The sequence below is a fragment of the Brachyhypopomus gauderio genome, chromosome 5 (genome assembly GCF_052324685.1).
Source record: "Brachyhypopomus gauderio isolate BG-103 chromosome 5, BGAUD_0.2, whole genome shotgun sequence".
In the NCBI taxonomy this organism is placed as follows: domain Eukaryota; kingdom Metazoa; phylum Chordata; class Actinopteri; order Gymnotiformes; family Hypopomidae; genus Brachyhypopomus; species Brachyhypopomus gauderio.
The window spans coordinates 34,350,217-34,368,063 of record NC_135215.1 but is presented as its reverse complement, the minus strand read 5'-3'; the positions used below and the strand labels follow the sequence as shown (position 1 = coordinate 34,368,063).

The window sequence follows — 17,847 nt, the reverse complement described above, 5'->3', positions numbered from 1 at the left end:
TTCTTAGTGTTGACTTGTAAACTCCCGCGGTGGCCAAACTCAAAAGTAGCCCAAAAAACCGCACCCCGCGACCCCTGAATTTTTACCCGCGGCTGAATTTTCAAACAAGCCCAATTTGGCGTGAAAACCGCGAACCTGGCAACTCTGGTGGTATCTCAAAACTTATACCTCTATGCCCGACAGTCCTCGTTATGGCCACGCCCACGGTGATGGTGAACTCGTATGATTGACCAAATTTAACCGAGTGATTTGTTTATTTGTTTGTTTGTTTATTTATGTTGTAGGTACAGAAACCATTTTTAGTCAGAACCAGTGATTTGCAAACACTCATATAAACACACACTGTTTAACAAATGTATTACATCCAGTCAAGTAGGCTGCATTCAATTGTCTTCTATACACCAGACGCAAATGTCATTGATCCTTTATGAATACAGTAGTTGTATTTAAAACTTTTATATGTTTTATATAGACTATACTTTTTATGTTAACGTTTACAAGAACAGGGTAATGTAATTACTGTTTTCTCTATTTTTAGCAAATTTTTCATACCAAAGACAGCAGATTACCTTGAATATATCACCAGCATGCATTTAAAAATTCTTAATCTATTCATTAATTTACACTTCCCAACACAGATTTCATCAGGGTGATTGTATTAACAAAGTAGCATTTTATTTGTCATCAATTTAGAAAAAAACTGGTCACAATTTTGTTTAGTCTAAGTGTATGGCACAGTATTCTAACCACTTGTTTGGGTCAGGTAAAATTATTATAACAAATGGTCAGATCTGTCAACCTTTACAGCATTAAAAAAATAACTTTGTGACTGCACTACAAGTGATTCAGTTTAAACTAAAGGTGTGTGTTCAGGCATTTGTACACTAACTCCCTCTATAGGTGCTGTAGGAGTTTCTGCTGAGGAGCAGAGGCAGATGAAATGTCTTTTCAGGGTCTGTTACGGTGAAAACAACCTAGGTGAGAAAAAGCATTTCATTAGTGTACCACTTCACAGACTCATGTCTTTGCGTCCAATTGTGTTGCATTTTGTTTTTTTTTTTTACATTTTAAAGTTATCCTCACCTCAACATATGGGTAAAAGCTTGTCTGACCCAAACCTTCCCAGTACTGCCCTGTCTCAAAACGTATCTTATACATCCCTGCAGTGAAATCTTCTGTGGGGATTAGTCCTGAGCATCGGCCATGTTCATCTGTGCTCCTGGAAGGGATCATAAAGGAGCTATAATCAGAACACAAAGGGATTTTGTGGTGGTAGCCATTTGAGCAACAACTGAAAAGATATCTGCCCTATAGTTATGAGGTTCCAGAGGACCAATGTAGGATCCAAGCGGTGCACACTGAGGTCTATGTGGGCTCCAGGAACCCCGTCTGCAGTGTTGAGTACATGGGTAGTAAGAGGAATGCCAGGCTTGTGTGCTGCCATACTGTATCTCTCCAGTGAAGACTGCAGGCACAGGTTGTTCCATTAAGCACTGTAAATGTCAGGCCAGTTTCCCAGACACAGCCTAGACTAAAAAGTATTTCAAATGGAAACCCAGATAAATCTACGTCCAGGAAACTGGACCTTTATGTTTTAGTAGATAGTCTTGTAGCTATGTTAATCTTAAGCTGTACAGTAAGCAAACTAGGCTGACAAGTGAAACATGAAATAACGGAAACCTAACAAAATCATTTCTCAACCAGCACATAGCCAAGAGTATTTTTTAGAACAGATGTACTGTCCATGGTGCTGATCCATTAATATTTAATATCCTAAATAAAGGAAAACACTGGAGTGCTACAATAAAGACTCCTCAGATCTGGGACTATGAGTAATTAAAGTGTATAACAAACCATTAAACAATATCATACCTTTCCTGTGTGGAGAGACACTATGCTGTCATCACCAATGTCGGCTACGTTGATGTCGTTTTCATGTACTGCCTGTGAAATGAGAGAAATTCCCACTGAGCTGCCCTATCTGTCTGAAGTTGGAGCATTTTAGTGTGATGAGTTAATCAATAACAACAGTCACCCAGATTAATATTTAAGCAAAAAAAAAAGAGGGCTGGTTGCATATATCACTACAATCTCCTTCAGAATAGAGATTTCAGAACCATTCTAACTTAAAATATCTGGTATCCGTTTAACATATTCTGTACAAAAGCCCAAAAGCAGCGGACTCTGGACTTTGATCTGTGTGATCACTGGTGTAAACAGTTGCTCACAGCAAAAGGTTACACTGGGGGGGGGGGGGGGGGGGGGGGGTAGTAATGATGTTGACGTAAAATTGTTCCCTTGTCTCTTATGGAAGGAACACTGTACCGCACTGCATGCCTACATGTATTAAAAAAAAAACAAGGGACTTTGTAAGGGACTTATTATATGTAATGCAAATGACATTTTTTCATCACCATAATTTACATATATACTCAATATTTTATACAGTCAGAATACAACATTGCACTTGAGTGTTGTGAACAATATATTTCATCCTTTTTAGATGAAGACAATTCCAGAGTGAAACTGTAGTAAACTGTAGTTCTGTAGATAAAGATATAGATAGATAGATAGATAGATAGATAGATAGATAGATAGATAGATAGATAGATAGATAGACAGATAGATAGACAGATAGATAGATAGAGCTTTATTGATCCCTTGGGACGGATCCCTTCGGGAAATTGCATTGTATGTAGATGTAGATGTAGACATAGTAAATGTTGCAGTACAGGTTTCCAGAGAAACACAATGTTTTGTTCCTTCCTTGTGTGTGTGCACATATATCATGGTGACAAGCTGCTTAATGCATGTTGTGCTTATGCTTTTTAAATGATGTTTTAAATATATTCCATAGTATTATACATGTCCAGATATACAGTACTGTATGTGCCTAAGCCTTGTGCACAGTAGTGTACATGCATTATGAGAGCAGTAAGAAGAGGGTGATGGAGTTACAGGATCTTTACAATAATGGGGACAGACCCTCTAACGCATCAGGAAACATTTAAGCATCAAATCCATAAACAACATTTTGAATGTAAAAACACACAATCAGTAACCCAAGGAATCAGACTTCAATGCAGTGATGGGTTTGTTTATATTGTTTATAAGCAACAACATAAAATATATCTCTAAGAATTTTATTCCCAAAGAGATTACAGGGACAATTAAATATTTAAAGCTATCTTCAGACAACAGTGTAAACATGCATTGCATATAATGTACATAACTTGATGATTGTGGCTTTAAGGATCAAGCTTAAATCATAACTGCTTATCAAGGGTAGGAGCTGTTCATTTGACACAGACGTGTCTCTATGAGGCTGAGCGTTGTTTGTTAACTAACCACATGAGTCTTATCAGTGTTACTGAGATAATATCCTGCAAAAAGCTTGCTCATAAACTATATGCAGAAACAAAATGACAATTCAGATAATATGCACATCTAATTCTGTTTGTAAAGTTGTATTGAGACAGCTGTCGACCACTTGCTGTTACGTTATACCTGTGAGGCCAAGTAGATTACACCTTCCTAACCTTTAACAGCTAGTGGGCACTTGAGAGGATTATAGCAGTTTTTTTCTCTTACCCAGAATGCATTGTGCCAGCTGAATCTGCACAGTGCTTTAAAAAAGGCCAGAAAACAATTTCTGCTTAGGAAAAGGTTTAATGCATTCATATATGGCTAAACCCTTCATTCCAATAGATGTGAAGCACATTTGTGGCGATGGTGGTTTTGAAGATGTTCTCTGGCCTGGTGGGAACTGTTTGATGTTGTAAACACTGAAGCTGCAACGAAGTGGAAGCCTCTTCATGTATTTTGTGGTTGCTGACGATCTGAAATTATTCCAAAATCACATCTTATATTTCAAATGTTTATTTATACCTACGAACGTTGAATGGATTTGAAGTTAAAAGTATATTTTGCAGATGTTGCCTTCAGATGTTCTATATAATAACAGTTTACATTTGGATTGCTTTCCTCTCATTAGCCAGATGTCCCAAATTTCTTTTGTTGTTGTTTTTTTAATAATAGTTCTATGACTCTATGGAATACACAGAAATGTAATATTTTATATTTGTACCAGTCCTGTTAAACATCGGCTGGCCATGTGTCCTAGTATTAGGGTCCAGACTCAATAAGCAGGCTTAGCCAGTTGGGGCCCATATTGAGCACTGGCTGCAAGCGAGAAATCTGTTTTGAGGAGCACTTAGTTTCAAAAATGAATAGCTTACATCTGATCCCTGCCTATTGGTTCATCTCTTTTCTCAGCAGGACAATAAACACCAGGAAGCTTTTGGTCAGAAGGGACCATGAAGAAGGGGCCTGGCTGAATGCTGCCGTTTTACTTATAGTCACATGACAAGCAAGAGCTCAGAAGCTCTTCTGGCCTCTCTGGATTGTTATGGTTTCATTTGGAATGAGATGGAGGAGTAAGAACTATCAGTTCAAATTGAGCACCACATAAGGGTGATAATTAAATTACATCAGGTGCCCCCCCTCCCCAAATATTTCAACATTGTTCAAAGAATCCTTGATTCTGCATTTTATGTTGTATAACTGAGCCTGGACTGATTAGGAGTGCTTTGTTCAAATAATATGCACAAAAGCTACAGGTTCATTAAGACCCAACATTGGTAACATCCATGTAATAATTCAATGGTTTATAAAAAATATACAAAATTATAAAATATTTGCTGGAATTGTTTGCCATCTCTTCTGTTTGATGCTGTGGAGATATGACCAATTTCACTACTTTCTATTGTTCTATTGAAAACTACCATTTCCTTACCTGAATGGATCTCTTAAATATAATACAGCTTGTGACTCTTTGTCTGCAAGAGAAAACAAGAATACTACAAGTTATACATTTTAAGAAACATCAAGCCTTTAAACTTTCATAGTCAAGTACAATTGCTGAGGCAAAAAAAACAAAAAAAAAACCCCAAAAATATTTTTCCAACTTTTGACTCCAGCAGCTGAATTAAAAGCCTTCTAACCTTCTGGTGCAGTGAACATCAGATAGACAGCAACTCCAACAACGTGATCAACTCAAACATTAGAACTGTAAAGGCCATTTGTTGTGCTGATTTTATTGACTGTTTTAATCTGAAAGATCTGAGGACACTGTCCTACTGTAGTCTGGATTGATTATTCTAGTCCTTATCTTTCTTAAACAAAGTGTTAGTGGGGTTTAGCAGAAGAAAAACTGCAGATTCAGACAAAAAAAAAACACAACTCAATGTTAAAAAAAATGTCTTAAATATGATGTGATCCTGGAGAAGGATTAGTATTCCTTAAGTAGGCGTAGCCTGTAAATGTAGGTGTAAAGGTATGAGGGGTGACTTCCAACAGAGGAGTGACCTACCTGTCTCTCCTCACTGCTGGCTTCTCCAGCCTCAGGACCTAGCCAGTCTCTGAGGGGACTGCGAGAGGAACCCTCTGCCCTATTCACTGGAGACTGGCTCAGCCTACCTTCTGACGCGCACACACACACACACACACACACACACACGGCTTTCTCTCACTTGAGCAGAAGCGCTCATGCGTTGACAGTATGTGCAGCGTGTGCCAGACAGACACGTCTGACTCACTGAGCACAGCACAACATCACGTGTGGCGAACGTGAGATGTCTGGTTACAGCTGCAGTCAGTCCCACAAACTAGAGCAGTAATGGGCATACATTATATGTATTAATACCTCTAGACCACACATGAGAATATAGCTGACATAGCACTCCCAGTCAGGCAGAACCCCGTATTCACTCAAGCGACATGTAGGGATACCAGAGACGTGTGCTGGTCCAGACGGGCCTCTGCTCTGCGTGTCCATGTGCTCCAGGCGGTTTAGCAGCTCATCGATCTGATTCTTTATCACCTTCAGCTCACTCTTAATACAACGCAGCTCCTCCACTCTCACTGCACACAGGGAGAACAGAGCAGTGGGGCTTGTCCCGTCCCAGTCATGCCGCAAAACAGCAGTTAACGGAAGAGATCTCAACGTCCGCAGCGTGATACCACCTCGCACGTCCCCCTCCTACTCTAGTAAAAACACGCATTCCCGCACAGTGGCTATTACGGAGCTGGTCTGACCTCACATCTATGAAGGTAAACTCATTCCCTTCTGACACACCAGCATGACAAACTATCAGAGTAGGCTATAAGACAGGATAAACCCTTCTAATGGCCAACGCGCTATTAATTTGGTACAATCGCGTGAGGTTTGATTACTGGGGGAGTAGGCCCTGTGGAGAGGGCTTTTAATGAAGGAACGTCATTAACGACAACTGAAACACATGCATGCAGACATAAACATGCGTGCTCACAAACAGGCCCCGCCCCTTCAGGCAGCCAGCTCATTCATATGATTAACACTAGATCACAACAGTGGGAAACGAAATCATCCGAGCTTGAGTTTGTAGGATAATGGCGTTCACGCATGCCAGCATGGGTCTCGAGTCTCACAGCGAGCTCCTCTGGAAGTGAGGCGGCCAGTCTTGGAGCTGGGTGAGGAGAGCTTCCTGCTGAACCGCACGGCTGAACAGGTGGAGGAAGAGGAGGACGAAGAAGAACGTGGACGCTTTGGAGCACCAAAGCCATTCGACACCGAAGTCCCAGAGACTGGAGCATGATGATCTAAAGCCCTATGGAGAAAAGCACACCAAGACTGTAAATGCAGTGATCTGGCAAGCTTAGCTAGGCTTCTTTCTTCAGACTGGTATTGAAGTTAGCATCTTAAATGGGTGTGTGAGTGTGTGTGTGTGACTTGTTACCTCCACGGTATGATAATTATGCTAGCCAAAAACAAGTGAACATTTTTACACGAGACAATGCGATCTGGAATATATTTTACTAACCACTGCGTACTGTAAAACGCTTTTCATCCAACAAGTTTGTTTATCTGGGACCCTGGAAAGACCCTAGCCCACTATAAAATCATCTGCATTGAAAAACACAAGCAAAGCAAAAAGTTACGGAGATGGTGAAATGCTACTATAACATGGGTGTATACTACACACCAGCTCTAGCAGATGTTACCTTCCATAAACGTTTGCAGTTTCCCTAAAGCTAATAAGCTTTTTTCTGTCATGTTACAAATTGCTCCCTTACGGTTCACTGCCCTAATTCCCACTCCAGTCTATCTGTCTAAACAATAACTAGCTCCCCTCCTCTAGAAACCATACACAATATCTATGGTGATGTGTGTACTGCTGGAAACATTTTGGCACAAACGTGGGCACTGCAGCCCAGCAGTGGAGCAAACTCTAGAAAGGCAGGAATGGTAAGATCATTGGGTGAAGTCTCTCTCGGCATAAGCTCTGCACCTAGGAGCTCATTCAGCTCTAGAAGATGAAGCCAGGATCTGCAAGTGCCTCAGCAATAGCGCTGTTCGTGCTCTGAAACTGCAAATCTGTTCAGAGCAGCAGAGTGCACAATTAGATAGAAAACACCCGGAACACGTGTGCGTGAGACCGAGAGGGACAAGACACTCGGCTCACGTGCCAAATAGTCTGCCTCCAGCTGGCATGGCGGGTCTTTCTCCTCTTTTTCTTTGCATAGATCCTTGTCACACACTGCACTATATTTTTGTGCCTGGCCTGCGTGGAGCACAGATGCATGTTCCCCCGGGGGAATCCAGATTGATTAATCCAGACTGAATGTTTACACTGGGGAGAGTGTGGCGCCGAAACGAAGCATGACTGCAGGATCATGACCAAGCTTAACGGAGGAGTTATTTCACACCACCTGCACACGTCTCCTTAAACAAATCTGTATATGAAACTATACCTGCTAAATCACACAATCACAGCACATCTGCTAAAAATCCATTCTAAAAATCTCTGCCCTATTCTGAACATTTAATTTGGCAATAGGGCTCAAATTTATATGATATACCGTTTAAACCAAACTGAGATCCAACTGTGCAATGAGATCCAACTGTGCAATGCTACCAAGTAGACATCAACACATTCTCACATCAGCCTTCTCATACTGTGATTAGACTGTACAATAAAACAGACATATATCCAGTAATACCCAGACACACAGGTATGATAATGCACCTTCACATCCGCACGTGCGCTTGGACACACACAGACGTACACGGAGGAATTCGGTCACACACAACACTTCCTCAATTTTCTCTACGAAGAAGAAAATCTTGATTTTGGCTGCAACTAGCGATAAGTTGTCATCATCAGTCATTTTCTCAGTGTGCATATTCAAGCAAATAAAACCCAAAGCATAAATTATCCATCCTGTTTTACGACATCTGTTCTGTTATACTACAGTCATTATTTTGACAATGGTTCAATGCAAAAGTCATCTAAAAAACTTTTTAATTTTAAGTAACTTGCAATGGTAAAAGTTGCAAAAAAGATGACAGAAAATTATTCGGTCTGTCAATACTGTGTAATTATGTGACACATTTATCGATGCGGTCAACAGTTTATCTTCTCACATAGACATATATCACCCATAACAGATTAGATATGGACAAAGGTTTTTTTATTATTATTATTTAACCCTTGTTTAACCAGGAAAAAGTCCCATTGAGCCACAATGGCTCTTCCTCCAGCGAGTCCTGATGCATTTTGAGGTGCATCATCATGAACTTAATTATCTATAAACATCTGCATAATTGTACTTAGCAAATAAATAAAAATTATATTCATGCAAACCATGTTGCAGAGCAACAAAACGATTCTGGGAGGCTGCTAACTTGAGACATGCCCTCCTTCCTAACTATTTTCAAGGTCGCGTAATGAAATCCTGATGCATATATTTCAGGCCTCAGTGAGGGTCAGTCCTGCTTCAACACCCCTAGTGCTTCCACAGCGTTCCTACTGAATGGATACATCAGAATGCTATGGGAGACAGCTGAACCATGGGATTGCCATGGGAGACAGTGCTGGTATTCACAGCGCAGACTCCAAACGTTCTTCTCCATCGTGCCGTCAACCCCAAGAGAGGCCTGTATAACGGCAGCGTGAGCCGAACCTCAGGTCGCCCGAGCCACTGTCCTACCTACAGACCAACGCTCCATGGGCTTTGTTTTTGAAGAGGAGAATAAGGCATGCTTTTGTCTCGGAGGTACCTGAGCTTCCTCCATCAGGTAACAGGGGTCCACACAAGCTCTGACACATGTTTTTGCATATCATCTCTATGAATCACACATGCAGGTGACTACAGGTTCTCTTTCAAGAGCCTCTTCTTGAAGATTGGTGCTGCCCAAGGGAGACCAGCTACAAGCACAGTCAGAATCCAGAGCTGTCTGCCTAACAGCTCCTCTGTCTGCTGACACTTGACTGCAGCTTCTGGAGGAGGGTGGGGGGGGGACTCCTCTATGTCCTCTAATGAAAAGGACATGCAAGAGAAGGTAAGATCATGGCGGAAAACAAACATGAGGAAACATAGCAGGCAGCAGGCCCCAAAAAGTCGGTGCCAGGATTCGAATAAACAGCAGTTTCAGTCTATTGTGTGGTGAAGGTGTGTGATCAGACAGGGAGGTCGAACATATAAGGTAAAATGGACCATGTGTGGCTGTAATGAGCAGGTCTGTTCCACAAGCAGCCGTAGAGATGTAGAATCCACCTCATCAGCCTGAATCAGAGAGAATGGGAGAAGCACACAGCCATAGAGAATACAGATGAAATCTAAAAACTGATTTCTAGTATTAATGATCGTACAAATGGGACCTCAAATACTGTATATGTAACTTTCAAGATAACCCACCACTGAGTCAATGATCCTCACTTACTCTGTCAACAATGGCAAATTTATCCACACACGTTCACACACCATTTGGCAACACGGTGGCTTGGTGGTTAGCACGTTTGCCTCTCAGCACTGGGGTCTTGGGTTCAAGTCCCTATCTGAGTGGAGTTTCCACGTTCTCCCCGTGTCTGCGTGGGTTTCCTCCGGGGTCTCCGGTTTCCTCCCACAGTCCAAAAACATGGAGATTAGGTAAATTGGCATTCCCTGATTCCCTGACAAATTCTCCCTGACTTTGTGTCTGTCTCTTCATGTCCATTAAAAAAGCAGTTGTCTGAGTGTGTGTGTATGAATGTGTGTGTGCTTATATGCCCAGTGGTGGATGGTGCTCTGCCACTAGGGTCTGTCCTCTCCCCCCTCCCTGCACCCCATTCAGTCCCCCAGGGGGCTGTGGATCCCGGTTGAGAGTACGCTGTGCGCAATTGGCTGCCGCTTCTCGCCGGTGTGTAAGAGTTGTATCTGTATAAAAATTGTAAAGCGACTTTGGGTTCTAGAAAGGCGCTATACAAGTTGAACAATTCATTCATTCATTCATTCAAATCCATCTCACCATAACCGAAAGCAAGACTCGGAGAACGTTTCACAAAATGCAACCCTACGGGTGTTTTCTCTGGAGCCTGCGGCCCGGTCTCAGAGCCAGAGCTCCAGTCTGTGTGGCTGCTGCATCTCTAACTGTCCAGCTGTGCCTCCCATCTGTGTAACGCAAAATAATGAGGACCCGCGTCGGCTCTGGATGGGACAGCACCGAGCTGGAGGCAAGATGGAGAAGGCTCGGATGAAGATCCACACGTTCACAACTGAGGAAACGAAGGACACAGTGAGATGATGCGAGGAAATCCCATAAAATCACCTAGATGGACGCCAAAAGCACTTTGCGTCAAACCTTTTTCCGCTCTCTACGGCCAGCCCTGTTCTTCAACTTCACCCACATACAAAACATCAGTTTCATGTAACAGTACGCAACAGTACGTCATAGATGATACGAAGACACGTTTGTGCTTATTTCTGAATAGAGTGCTGAAGAGGACAAATTACATTAGATTGAAGGGATGTGAGCACAAGTGATCACAGAGATCCAGAATCTTATCAAACAAGGCAGCAAAAGATAAGACAAGAACAGAAGTTAAGAAGGCAGTTACTCTGCTATTAAGCTTTTCACACTTAATAAGGAATAGGCGGGTCTCAGTCTTCAAGGATACTGTATGTGTTTGTGTGTGGGGTGTGTGTGTGTGTGTGTGTGTGTGTATGTGTGTTTGTGGGGTGTGTACCTGTACTCATCTTCACTGGTACGTTTCACGCCTGTTTGGTGTCCGCAGGACCTCAGATCTCCAGCCATGCTAATGTCTAGGGAAAGAAAACATTTAAATGTTGTGGTGTCTGTGCAGGATGGAGACGAGACAAACAGGTGCACGTCTGTATCTAAGAAGGCATGCTGGATGGGTGCAGTTTTACACTTCTGCAATCTGCAAAACATATTATCCACTTTGTAAAATTACATTTTAATACATCTTTAATACATCTTGTAGATTGTGTAAACCCCCTGTAAAAAGTTTGTTCGAAGGGTAATTGCATGTCATTGTCTGAGTGATCTTGTCTGCCTTGTAAAGACCATAGTAAAAAACCTGCATCAAGAGGAAAGATACATGACCAAAAATTGATGGTCACACACTTCAGACATTCTTCTTGTTTTAATTCGCCATAAAATCCCTAAGATTCTGTGCTTATATCTAGCTGTGTACACATCTCTGAACACTCCGAGGTACCTCCAGCAAAGACCATGGAAACCTCAGAGAGATAGAAAGATGAACAAATGCTAAAAGTATTGCAAAAATTGTAGACAAGTGGCTGAGACTTACATTTGATGCTGCGATTATCACTCCTGAAGAGAGTCATTTGCAAACTCGGGGAAATTCAGGCAAATAACCGTCAGAGTGAGAAGAGACTGTCTGTAGATTTCCTCATAACACAGAGCCTGTGTGTGTACGCAAGAGAGCGGGAGAGACAGGAGGGAGGGAGGGGGAGAGAGAGAGAGAGAGAGAGAGAGAGAGACACAGAGCCAGAGGGAGAGAGAGGCAGAGGGAGAGAGAGAGAGATACACACAGAGAGGCAGAAGGACGGAGGGAGGGAGGGAGGGAGGGAGGGAGAGAGAGAGAGAGAGAGAGAAACACAGAAAGCCAGAGGAAGGGAGAGAGAGAAATAGAGAAAGAGAGAGGATAGAGAGATAGATACATAGATAGAAAGATAATGAAGTATTTATTATTGAGTCAGTAACTGTGTTTTTACTGCTGAACTGGCAGGTTGTACCATCTTTAGAATGCTACAAAATCATGGGGGGGGGGGGGTAAAAATTTTGATTCTGGATTGTTCCATTTTTATCAGGCAGGGAGGGAGAGTGATGTACAAATGCAAAGCAAGGTCCTACAGTCCAAATAGCTCATTCTTTGAGAAGCAAGTCACAGTTCATCACAGATACCATATTATGAAAATCAGTGAAACAGTGACTTCAATCACAACTGGCCCTTCCTATTAAAAAAAGATCTAGTTGAGTGATTTTCTCTTATAGCTTTTGAAAGCCCATTAATTCTACTTGACGCCTTAAGTCTCGTCTCTGCAGTAATGCTTGGCGCTGAGTGACTCCTTCCGCTGTGCTCCGCATGCCAGTCGCTGAGGGAATATGTGAATAACCATTTGTGAAATGCTAGCACAAACAGCCTTAGGCCAAGCTATTCATCATCATCCTCATCATCATCATCTCTCCTTAGTGCTCCACGTGTTGGGAGACAGTGCACAGTGAGCAACATTTAGAAAGGAGTTTTTAAAATGCTGATCAGCTAAAAGTGCTAAAGTATGATCACGAAGCGGTTACATGGGACGTCTGAGGTTGCCACATGTCAGGATTATATCTGACAGTATGTGAATTACTGCTGAGTAAAGGCAGTTTGAATAAACATCCCCATGACACATGCCACCATAACAACAACATGTGCCTAAATAACAGGAGACTTATTACTCTGGTCAGATTACTGCACCCATCCTCACTGCTACCTCAATGCCACTTTGGAGTCCCCATGCTGTAACATGATCAATACTCCGTGGTAGTTGTGTCCTACAGAGTGAAGGACACCTGCTCTAGTGTTGCTAATAGAAACAGAGGAGCAGATTAGATGCAGTAATCAAGTGACCAGAGGGCAATCAAAAGCTCTCCCTTTCCTCTTCCCTCTCGGCTGTCTCTCTTCCCTCTCTCTCAAACACACACACACTTTGTACAGGTTCAAACTTGACAAAAATCTTTGAACACATTGTCCACAAATATTAATACTACACTATTTTTTAAAAAAGCTAAATAATTGTTCAAATCTGAAGTAAAAAAAAATCCAAACTGTTGCTTTAAAGTATTAGAAGGTAAAATCTCACTATATAAACTAAAGAATCCAGGTAATGTTTTCTCAAGTAGTGTCTGATTATACTTGGACAGTCTGTATGTTTTTTGTGCACCTGACTGCACTCAAATCATAAAAAGCACTACCTTTATGTAAACTCAGACTTACAAGATACACACTCAAAAGCAGTAAAGTCGTATGCAGGAAATGTATATCTGAACTGTAGTATAGGGCTTGAATTCGCTAACAGAGTAGTAGGCTAACAGAGACCGTTGATTGACGATTCCTATAAGAGCACGTTTCAGTCTTCTGTAAAATAAGATGCAGGGTTGCCAACTCTCACGCATTGAGCGTGAGACACACGCATTTAACCGTCTTCACACGCTCTCACGCCACACTTCCGATTTCTCACGCCGAAAAAGAAATCTAGTTTATTTACCTCTGATCCACATCTATGATTCAATGAGTTACTAGTTCCCTCTGGCGCCAAGTGATCTTGAAAGGTTGGCAACCCTGAAGATGTACTTGTATTACACATACGCCGTTTACTTCCATCATAATGACATTTTCAGTCATTTTTGCGCTTTTCAACGTTACATTGCATTGGCAGCCCCAACTAGATTAAAGGCGGAGCGCGTTGCATTCAGGTTTCTGTTTTTTCTAAACCCAAAACACGCCGCTGCGTTCAAGCGCTAGACAAGAACACAGCGACGCTTAATGCTAAATATAAGATACTTCTTATGATACATTTGATTTTGTTTCTTATTATAAGTATTTAAAGTTTTACTTAAGGCCGCTTCACAGCAAATTTCCCGTGGAAAAGTTACATTTCGAAGTCTTTTCGATTGTTTTTATTAGCCAGGATGTTTCGTGCTTTAGTCTTTCTGTTCATTTTCACTACATGCCAGATCTTCAGATCTCTGGGTCAGGTGAGTGTTGAACTTCTTAGGTAGCATCGTCCAGTACGCAGAACTACTTAATGATGATGATGATAATAATAATAGACTACTCTTACTCATCGCACCGATATGAAATCCTTTAGTTTTTTTTCCAAATGTTTTAGATTTTCCTAGAGCACTTAAAATGTTTTATATAATTTGTAATAGATTTGGTGCACCTTAGAAGTTTTGTTTCAACAAAGATAGCTTTTAACAAAAGGCATTATGGTATTATGGTATTTAACAAAATGGTTATGTCTATGCACCTAAAACAGACTTTACATCTCATTCAAATCTCATTAAGTCAGTGTCATTTAGAACACTGTAAAATAATGATAATTAGAAAAGCATGTCTAGAGTAGTCTTTGTCCTCTTAGGGCCGGGGAAGTAGTCAGAGAGCATACTGCTTTTTCTCTTTGGTTAATATTAATAATTAATTCAGTTACTATTAGAATGTAATCAGTTCTAAACAGAGGTCTGAAACTCTGCATACGTTTACACATACCCTTCAACATTCGCTTATGAAGGTAACAAAAAAATATTAAACCTTTACTTAAAATGGGCAATTAAATGAGCAGTAATATGACTTATATGATGTTAAACATAACTACTGTCTCTATAATGGGAATCTCATAGGAGTGTGTGAGCAGACAGGAGGTCCAGAGCACTGTACGGCAGGTCTACAAGCTGCTCTCCGCTCACGAGACCTCCTTCATACAGAGTCTCCGCAGCCTCCACAAGAAGCTCAACCTGCTACACGACAGATCAGTCAAACACAGCAACACCAGCACAGGCAAGAACAGCACAGGCAAACAAACGCAGCAGTAACACCAGCACAGGCAAGAACAGCACAGGCAAACAAACACAGCAGTAACACCAGCACAGGCAAGAACAGCACAGGCAAACAAACACAGCAGTAACACCAGCACAGGCAAACAAACAGCAGTAAGACCAGCACAGGCAAGAACAGCACAGGCAAACAAACACAGCAGTAACACCAGCACAGGCAAGAACAGCACAGGCAAACAAACACAGCAGTAACACCAGCACAGGCAAGAACAGCACAGGCAAACAAACAGCAGTAAGACCAGCACAGGCAAGAACAGCACAGGCAAACAAACACAGCAGTAACACCAGCACAGGCAAGAACAGCACAGGCAAACAAACACAGCAGTAACACCAGCACAGGCAAGAACAGCACAAGCAAACAAACACAGCAGTAAGACCAGCACAGACGAGAACAGCACAGGGAAACAAACGCAGTAGTAACACCAACACAGAGAAGAACAAACAGCAATAACACCAACACAGGCAAGAACGGCACAGGCAAACAAACACAGCAGCAACACTAACAAAGGCAAGAACAGCGCAGGCAAACATGGCAACACCATCAGCAAATGTAGTAACAGTGTTAGTATTTGGTGATAGACCAGTATTCATTTAGACGGAGGCAAAAGTATCGTTTTCACTGCTGAATACAAGTAGTCACATGAGAGTTTTGCTCATCCTCTGCGTGGCCTCTGTCCCTCTCGTCCTTTCCACCAGAAGCCGTTTGTCCACCGCCGAAGCCTCTAGCCAACGGCAGGATTCTGGGCGGGGTGTTCCGAGTAGGTCATGAGGTTCACTCCCTCTGCCAACCGGGTTTTCAGCTCTCGGGCCCAGAGACCAGCGTGTGTCTGGACTCGCTCAAGTGGAGTGGAGAACAGGCAACCTGCACAAGTATACTTACCAGTTGATAACACACCATCCTTTAATTAACATTTACTGGTACCCATTTGTTTTCTGGGACTGTAAATATCCTGATAATTGCAGTAAATGTTTTAAGACTTATATAAACTCTTCAGATTTCATCATGAATCTCCTAATTCTCTCCCTCAGTTGTAGATGCTGGAATAAACAACGATGCCACTTCCTCTCTGCCAACGTCTACTACTCCTGCCTCCATGACCTTAATCTCAGCATATGTTCACCCGTCCCGGTGCATCGAGTTCCAAGGCTCCATGCACTGCACCTGTGAGCCAGGCTACAGCGTCTACAGCCAGGACAGGGGCCTGTGCACAGGTACCATCCCACAACAGGCAGAGAGAGCCCCAGGCTTTACACTAAGACACACTAAGACACAGCTACGCCTTTCCAGCTGTATCTATCCACACCTGGAGGCCTGAAGCAGCAGCTCGTGTCTGGCAGCCTGCTGAGGTGTGCAGTCGCGTGGCGGTCAAATTATGTTCTAATCAAAGTACATTCTCCAACACGCGCAAAGCTGTCAAGAGCACTTTGGAGCGAACGCCTTTCCCCCTGCGTGTAAAAGTGGAACTTGTGTTGCAGACATTGATGAATGTGAGTTCTTCCGCCTGACCCAACACGGCCGCCTGTGCTTGCACACCTGCGTGAACACGGCCGGGAGCTACCACTGCGAGTGTCCCAGGGGGTACAGGCTCAGCAGAGACGGCAGGAACTGCCAAGGTGTGTGCCCACCTTCACATCCTTATGGTACTATGGTGCTCTCATCTCCACATGTACGGCAGGTCTTCACGTCTTCCCCCGGGGGCGTCCACCATACTCCTACCCGGGGACCCCTGGTGTAAGGGGCATGGTTCCTACCAGGAATGGGCTGGATACCATGTGAAGCAGCAAACCTCTCAAACACCAGATGTATTGAAAAGCTTTTACTATTCCTTCCACTTACAAGTGACTGTTTAAACGTTTAAGGCTGGCATCCAGCACTGCTCTTGAAATGGCTTACTGTGGAGCGACAACCCAGTCAAGGAAATTAATCAGCTTTCCCATTAGTTCATGCTGTCGAATGACAGATAACTTGTCACCAAACTGTTCTCTTCACCACACAGACATTGATGAGTGCGAGAGGGGCGTTCACAACTGCACACATGAGCAGGTGTGTGTGAACACATTCGGAGGTCACCGGTGCGTGGAGATCGAGTGCCCGCACTTCCGTAATGCATCCTACGTGAAGACTGCTCCCCTGTAAGTAGACGTGATCCTTCAAACATCAGATTTGATTCAATCACAAGTAAAAGGTTTAAAAGAACGTGAATGCACAACACTGCAGCCGTGGACGAATCAGTGTGTGTGGTACATGGCGCAAAAGGTCCAGTGCTTCCTCATCTGGGCCCCTCCTCTCCGTCCTAGGCGGTGTGAGCGGAACCCCTGCCTGCGAGGGGACCGAGCCTGTGTCCAGGCCCCCGTCTCCGTCAACTTCCACTTCATGTCGATCGTGTCCAACATGAGCGTCCCCCAGGTGCTCTTCACGCTGTCCGCCGCCCGCTTGCTGGGTGACTCGCTGCGCTTCAGCTTGCTGGCGAGGCAGGGGGTGGGGCGCTTGGCCGTGCAGCGCTCCGATAGGTGGAGCGGGCAGCTGTTGCTGCTGGGGGCGGTGCGGGGCCCCGCAACGCTGCAGGCCGACGTGGAGATGAGCGAGCTGCAGCAGGGGACGCTGCTGGGGCGCTACGTCACCAAGGTCACGCTCTTCGTGTCGCCGTACAGCTTCTGAGAGCGGGCGAGGAAGAGGTTCACGGGAGAACAAGCCGAAGCGTTTACAGCTCGCCTCGCAGGAGACACAGAACACCGTGCAATAGAAGCTGTGCATCAAGTGTCTTTATTTGCCTCGACTTTACCGCCTGTAATTTCCATCGTTAAATGTACGCCTTTCTGTAGTAACAGGTAAATAAATGTATTTTGTTTTGCGTTACAAAGTAACTTCTCTATTTGTCTTTTAAAACATTCAAGACCAACAA

At 43.2% G+C, this 17,847-nt stretch overlaps 3 protein-coding genes across 7 annotated transcripts; 1 reads left to right on the top strand and 2 right to left on the bottom strand.

Moving 5' to 3' along the window:
• Positions 1 to 295: 295 nt before the first annotated feature.
• On the bottom strand, positions 296 to 2,016 carry urahb (urate (5-hydroxyiso-) hydrolase b). 2 transcript variants are annotated; one of them, XM_077007400.1, is made up of 4 exons: positions 1,873 to 2,016; positions 1,308 to 1,465; positions 1,084 to 1,219; positions 296 to 974 (listed from the first exon to the last, which is right to left on the bottom strand). In XM_077007400.1, exons 2-4 carry the CDS (start codon positions 1,442 to 1,444, stop codon positions 885 to 887), a joined length of 363 nt encoding a protein of 120 aa, XP_076863515.1. In that variant the 5' UTR covers positions 1,445 to 1,465; positions 1,873 to 2,016; the 3' UTR covers positions 296 to 884. The 2 variants fall into 2 exon arrangements, with proteins under 2 accessions (XP_076863515.1, XP_076863516.1); XM_077007401.1 differs by having other exon boundaries at positions 1,308 to 1,531; positions 1,873 to 1,924.
• Positions 2,017 to 2,587: 571 nt separating this feature from the next.
• LOC143515257 (uncharacterized) lies at positions 2,588 to 13,836 on the bottom strand. Of its 4 annotated transcripts, XM_077007387.1 has the most exons (8): positions 13,597 to 13,836; positions 11,634 to 11,749; positions 11,046 to 11,121; positions 6,469 to 6,647; positions 5,791 to 5,922; positions 5,372 to 5,520; positions 4,796 to 4,838; positions 2,588 to 3,839 (listed from the first exon to the last, which is right to left on the bottom strand). In XM_077007387.1, the coding sequence occupies exons 2-7, from the start codon at positions 11,668 to 11,670 to the stop codon at positions 4,809 to 4,811; spliced, it is 603 nt and encodes a 200-aa protein (XP_076863502.1). In that variant the 5' UTR covers positions 11,671 to 11,749; positions 13,597 to 13,836; the 3' UTR covers positions 2,588 to 3,839; positions 4,796 to 4,808. The 4 variants fall into 4 exon arrangements, with proteins under 4 accessions (XP_076863502.1, XP_076863501.1, XP_076863504.1 ...); XM_077007386.1 differs by lacking the exon at positions 13,597 to 13,836 and having other exon boundaries at positions 11,634 to 12,008; XM_077007389.1 differs by lacking the exon at positions 13,597 to 13,836 and having other exon boundaries at positions 5,372 to 5,478; positions 11,634 to 12,007.
• Positions 13,837 to 13,841: 5 nt separating this feature from the next.
• On the top strand, positions 13,842 to 17,815 carry LOC143515256 (fibulin-7). Its single transcript, XM_077007384.1, has 7 exons — positions 13,842 to 14,086; positions 14,732 to 14,888; positions 15,641 to 15,814; positions 15,974 to 16,156; positions 16,421 to 16,558; positions 16,942 to 17,077; positions 17,243 to 17,815. Exons 1-7 carry the CDS (start codon positions 14,021 to 14,023, stop codon positions 17,601 to 17,603), a joined length of 1,215 nt encoding a protein of 404 aa, XP_076863499.1. The 5' UTR covers positions 13,842 to 14,020; the 3' UTR covers positions 17,604 to 17,815.
• The last annotated feature ends 32 nt before the right edge of the window (positions 17,816 to 17,847 follow it).

Coding starts and splice junctions, on each gene's coding strand:
- urahb (XM_077007400.1), bottom strand. CDS start 1,444: ATGGCAGCACACAAGCCTGGCATTCCTCTTACTACCCATGTACTCAAC. Junction 1,220..1,307: donor TGGAACCTCATAACTATAGG/GCAGATATCTTT, acceptor GATCCCTTCCAG/GAGCACAGATGAACATGGCC. Junction 975..1,083: donor GCTTTTACCCATATGTTGAG/GTGAGGATAACT, acceptor TTTCTCACCTAG/GTTGTTTTCACCGTAACAGA.
- LOC143515257 (XM_077007387.1), bottom strand. CDS start 11,670: ATGACTCTCTTCAGGAGTGATAATCGCAGCATCAAAT. Junction 5,521..5,790: donor TGGACCAGCACACGTCTCTG/GTATCCCTACAT, acceptor AGTGAGAGAAAG/CCGTGTGTGTGTGTGTGTGT. Junction 4,839..5,371: donor CCAGCAGTGAGGAGAGACAG/GTAGGTCACTCC, acceptor TTTCTCTTGCAG/ACAAAGAGTCACAAGCTGTA.
- LOC143515256 (XM_077007384.1), top strand. CDS start 14,021: ATGTTTCGTGCTTTAGTCTTTCTGTTCATTTTCACTACATGCCAGATC. Junction 14,889..15,640: donor ACACAGCAACACCAGCACAG/GCAAGAACAGCA, acceptor CCTTTCCACCAG/AAGCCGTTTGTCCACCGCCG. Junction 16,559..16,941: donor AGACGGCAGGAACTGCCAAG/GTGTGTGCCCAC, acceptor TTCACCACACAG/ACATTGATGAGTGCGAGAGG.